Source organism: Sinocyclocheilus rhinocerous, unplaced genomic scaffold (genome assembly GCF_001515625.1).
Source record: "Sinocyclocheilus rhinocerous isolate Xijiao unplaced genomic scaffold, SAMN03320098_v1.1 scaffold215, whole genome shotgun sequence".
NCBI classification, from domain to species: domain Eukaryota; kingdom Metazoa; phylum Chordata; class Actinopteri; order Cypriniformes; family Cyprinidae; genus Sinocyclocheilus; species Sinocyclocheilus rhinocerous.
In genome coordinates this window covers 559,072-564,566 of record NW_015660885.1, presented here as the reverse complement: position 1 = coordinate 564,566, position 5,495 = coordinate 559,072, and the positions used below count along the sequence as shown (strand labels likewise).

General features: G+C 32.3%; 1 protein-coding gene across 1 annotated transcript in view; it reads right to left on the bottom strand.

The window, feature by feature from the left end:
* LOC107725750 (arrestin red cell-like) overlaps positions 1-3,088 on the bottom strand; it is an 8,310-nt gene extending 5,222 nt beyond the window's left edge. The window contains exons 1-2 of the mRNA XM_016535136.1: positions 3,080-3,088; positions 1,918-1,978 (exon numbers count right to left, since the gene is read on the bottom strand). Coding sequence (XP_016390622.1) covers positions 1,918-1,978; positions 3,080-3,088 — 70 coding nt within the window. The remainder of the gene's footprint in view (positions 1-1,917; positions 1,979-3,079) is intronic.
* Positions 3,089-5,495: the final 2,407 nt, after the last annotated feature.

Sequence of the window (5,495 nt, the reverse complement as noted above, 5' to 3'; positions counted from 1 at the left end):
CGTAAAAACATCAAAACGATTTTTGATTAGTAATACGCATCGCTAAGAACTTCATTTGGACAACTTTAAAGGTGATTTTCTCAATATTTAGAGATTTTGCACCCTCAGATTCCAGATTTTCAAATAGTTGTATCTCAGCCAGATATTGTCCTATCCTAACAAACCATACATCAATGGAAAGCTTATTTATTAACCCTTATGACTGGTTTTGTGCTCCAGGGTCACATTTCTTAAAACATGTTTTTCCAAACTGGGGGTTTATGAGTTAATGAAAAGCTAATAATTGATTGTAAAAAATAAAATGAATATATGAATATATATATATATATATATGTATGTTCTTCTACACTGGAAGCTCCTGTCGTCAAGTCAAATTCCTTGTGTGTGTAAACATACTTGGTAATAAAGCTCTTCTGATTCTGATTCTGATATAATTACAATAAAACCCTTACTAAAAATATTTGTTTACCTACATGTCATGTGACCATTAAAAGACACCAGAGAACCACAAATATGCAAATTTGTTGTTAAATTATTGAAATATTAAGTTAGACATTGGGGTTCGGCTGGCACAACAGAAGTTGGAACTTCTGCCCTTTTAAAAACAAACAAAAAATAAGCATGACATCATATCCTGTTGCCCATAAAGTCTGGTGTGGATGCACGTTGAGAGCCGTGATTTGCATGTGAGCTGTGTGCTGTGGCTGCTTAACTCACCGACAGGATCAACAAACTCGCAGTGATCCACGAAATCCCGCTTCCCCATGTAAACGCCCACCTGTGACATCACACACCATTAACCAATCACGTTCAGTTCAAGTGTGAGTGGATGCTGGGTTTCAGGGCCAGTATTTGTAAGCTGTGACTCCGCCCACCGCTAGCCGTTCATTCGGCTCTTTTCCGTCAGCGAGATTAGCGTCTCTGGCTTGCAGAAGTAATGAAGATGCACAACTAATCCAATCACATGCGTATAAAGACACTGATAAACATGCAGGAATATCATTCTTATATCACACACGTTAAATAAGCAACAAGAAAGCATATTTAGTGTAATAACCTTACACAGATTATGTGGGCTCTGAGGACTGAAGGAGGTTTCTTCGGAGGTGAAGGGTCAGTTAGGAGCATATCAACAAATATAGAGCTGGTTCTCAATGTGCATTCCAACCTTACCTTAGTTTACAAGACTAGTTCAACCATAAACAACAGCTCTGTGGTCATTTACTCACCCTCATGTTATTCAAACCACTGTAACTTTCTGTGAAAGCAGGTGTTTAGCAGAATGTCAAAGCTTGTTTTAAATAGAGTGAACGAGTGGATATCAGGCTCCAGAAAAGAATAAAAGTCATTTTTTATTTTCAAAGTCTTCTGAAAAGTCATTATATAGTTTGCATGAAACCAATATGTAATTCCTTGCACACTAAATATCTTAATTTCAGCAAAAACAGCTTAGATTTCAGTCTGTTTGTGACAAAAAAATTATAATATGTGAGAAAGAAAAAAAAAATCAAAAGGTCCCATTTGTTAACGCATTAAGTTAAGTAAAATTAATAATTAATTTTGTTAAAATTAATAAACTAAAAATACTTTAATAAAAATACAACAATTCATTATTAGGTCATGTAAGCTCAGGTCCATTAGATTTATATAATTAAATAAAATAAAAAAATAAAATTTATATTAAATTAAATACATTATTTTTATTTGATTAATTTTACAAATTTATTTTTTATGTTTGAAATATTAAGTTAGACATTGGGGTTCGGCTGGCACAACAGAAGTTGGAACTTCTGCCCTTTTAAAAACAAACAAAAAATAAGCATGACATCATATCCTGTTGCCCATAAAGTCTGGTGTGGATGCACGTTGAGAGCCGTGATTTGCATGTGAGCTGTGTGCTGTGGCTGCTTAACTCACCGACAGGATCAACAAACTCGCAGTGATCCACGAAATCCCGCTTCCCCATGTAAACGCCCACCTGTGACATCACACACCATTAACCAATCACTGGTGACTAACACCCAAACCTATGCAGTTCTTGTTTTCCCTGCAGGAAGGCTGTGTGTATTCATATTCCCCATCAGCAGTTAATATTCTAAATATTGAAATACTAATATTAAGAGTAGTGAATATGTATCTGTAAATAATCACACACCGATGACTCACGACACTAATCTAGAGTAACACCTCAACACAAACACAACAACATGTTTGCTTGCCTGTTACTATATTACTCTAATATTAATTATCAATAATTATCGATAATTACTTTATTATTATAATCACATAAATATATTAGTAATTTATAAGATGTCTAATGTCCACTTTTAATACAATTTCTAATGCTGACTGCAGACTCACATTATTAAAAACCGTAATAAAAATTAATTAATTAATAATAATAATAATATCTAGCTACCGTCTAGCTACATAATTACTGTATATTTGTTATAAGATTTTAATAACAATTCTAATTCTCTTTATTAAAAACTATAATAATAACAATAATAAATAAAAATAATTATAATTAGAAATACTTGTTATTTGTATGAAGTCTAATTTTACAATTTGAATAAATTCTAATACCGACTGCAAATTCACTTTATAAAAAGCTATAATAATAATAATAATCTTCATGATTACTACTATATATTTGTTATTTATAAGATGTCTAAAGTCCAATTTAAATCATTTTAATTCAAACATTGGCTGCAGACTCACTTTATTATAAACTATAATAATAATAATAAAGTATATATTTAATAATAATATGAATAAATCATAATATAAATTATAAAATTATTTTTTATTTGATTAATTATAGAATTTGCTTTGTTTTTATAATTTTACAAAAACAATAACTATAAATAAAAAGTAAATGATAAAATACAATAAAATAAATTTAAATAATAATATAACTTTTGATTTTAATAATTGCTTAGTAAATGTTAAAATCAATATTAAGATTAATAAACGCTTTAAGTTTTTTTTTCTTAAATTTAAATGTGCTTTAAAATAATAAGTATTTTTCATTCATAATTTATGTTAACTAATGTAAATGAATGCAAACAAATAGAACCTTGTTCATCTTTACCAGTATGTTTTCTAAAGACTAAGTCATATGGACTGAATGTTACTGAACATTATTTTTTTTAATTTTATTATTATTTTACTATTATGATGATACTAGTAGATCTAGTGTTGTCGTATCAACTAAGGTTAATAGCTGGTCTCTTACTGGAACACTGGATTGACCAATCAGAACACAGGATTGGAACGATCTATTACATAATGCATGCTTGTGGGTAATTAAAGAAAGAGGACGGGAGCTGAACGATCATCAGCAGGTGGTTGTAGGTCGATTTAAGACTGTTTTGTCAATCTCAGCAGTCTGAGTGCTGATGTCAGCTCATGGGATTATACACCCAGAGAAAAGACCCTCTTATCGTTCTCATCTCATTTACACAGACGTCCAAGAAACCTCAGCCGAACTGTCTGATGTCCATACAGAGACACTATACAGATAAATACAACTCCATCACACATGCACGACTTTCCCTTTTTAAAAATCCAGAGAAAAAGACCAAAAAACGCAAGGATCGTCCACACATTTTATGGTGTGCAAACATTAAGCAGACATATACAGAGACCTCATATAAATTAGCAACAATCATCTCCCACAGTCCGTTTAAGCTGGCCCACTCTCAGCCCCACCCACAAATTCATCAGAGAGGGCGGAGCTAAACACAAGCCACACCCACAAGTCATCCATAAAGTGTGCAGTCCCCTCCATCTGAAACCAAGTGCACTTGTTAGGCACCTCGACAGACTCCCGCGTTGAGCACGAGGGGACGCGAGTGTCTTAAAACCAGCCAGATGCATCAGTTATAGTGTTTAGTCTCATATGAAGGTGCTTTACAGTCTTTTTTAAGTGCGAGCATCACCAGATCTGCTGCTGGCACCAGGGTGAATCACAAGCGCACTTGCTTTCCTTCGCAAAATAGCTCAAGGAGAGGGTCTGCGTAGAGTTTGATACAGTATTTGAAACAGACGTCATGCTCGGAGGAAACGCTGTCAGGATATGAGCTTGTGTGCATGAAATAAAAATAAAATAAAAATAAAGAACAAAAGAGCATCGCTTTCTCCACTAAAACACACACACACTTCTCACCGCACACATTCTGCGTCACTGCATGGATTTTACACCCGTTCATCACACGCACACGCTCATCTGGGATCTGAGGGGAGGGGCTTATGGCAAAGAGCGCTGTGATTGGCCGAAATAATAAGTGACACAGTCTCATTTTCATTTGTGTCAAATTAAATATGGTGTCTGGAAATAACTATGGTTTATAAATCATTTCCTCTAACGAACTGACACCTATTAATCAGCTGATTAAAATAAACATGTCAACTATAGGAAGGAATTGTGGGAAATATTTTAGAATCTCTTTATGCATGCCAAAAAAAAAGTTTTTTTGAATGTGATAATAATCAGAGCATCAACATACAAAAACAGACAGTTTATGGGTAAATCTCACAAAATTAAGTGATACTTCACCCCAAAATCAAAATAAAGAAATTAATTTTGCATAAAGAAATTTATGCTTGTTTTAAGAATTTTATATAGTAATTTTTTTTTTCAGATTTTTATTATTATTTTATGCATGTACATTGTTTTTTTATTCAAACACATTTTCACCCAAAATGTTCTGCAATCTAATAGAACTTATGTTTTGCATAAAGAAAATTAAGCCTGTTTTTAGAATTCAGAATTATATTTCAGATTTATTTCAGAATTTTTACTTTTTATTTTTAGATATTTATTATTATTTTATACATGGACATTATATTTTAATCACATTTTTCCCACAAAATGTTCATTACTGCAAACCAAAATAAATAATTTTGGTGTGGTGTAAAATTACTTTCATCTGGAAAGAAATATATAAAATAAATTATAATAATATAAAATAAAATATATTTCTTATAACTATTTAATAATGGCAGTTGTACTGGCTATAATTTATGCAGATTTTAATAAATAAATAAAACACTTTATGGACAGGATGATTATTACTGTATAACAGTATGAGAATTCATCACAATTTTTGGCAATACAATTAGAATATGAGGGTAAAATGTGTTTAAATACCTCAAAAATGTCAATGCAAATTATCATAAAAACATAATGCCTCCATTTTCTTTAAGCAAAATATTTTCTTTTGATTTTAGGAGAAAATAGAAATTTCTTTGTGAGACTCACCCTAAAGAGAATTGGGTTCCTGTTCAATACATGCGTTTTATTCAAGACTGTAAAAAGGGAGATATGGGATTTCTGCTCTAGGAAATATATTTTGTGAACAGTGCCATCCATAGAGTTCAACTGGAACTGCATCCAACACACTCACACACAGACAGACAGACAGACAGACAGACAGACTCACTCACTCACTCACTCACTCACTCACTCACTCACTCACTCACACACACAC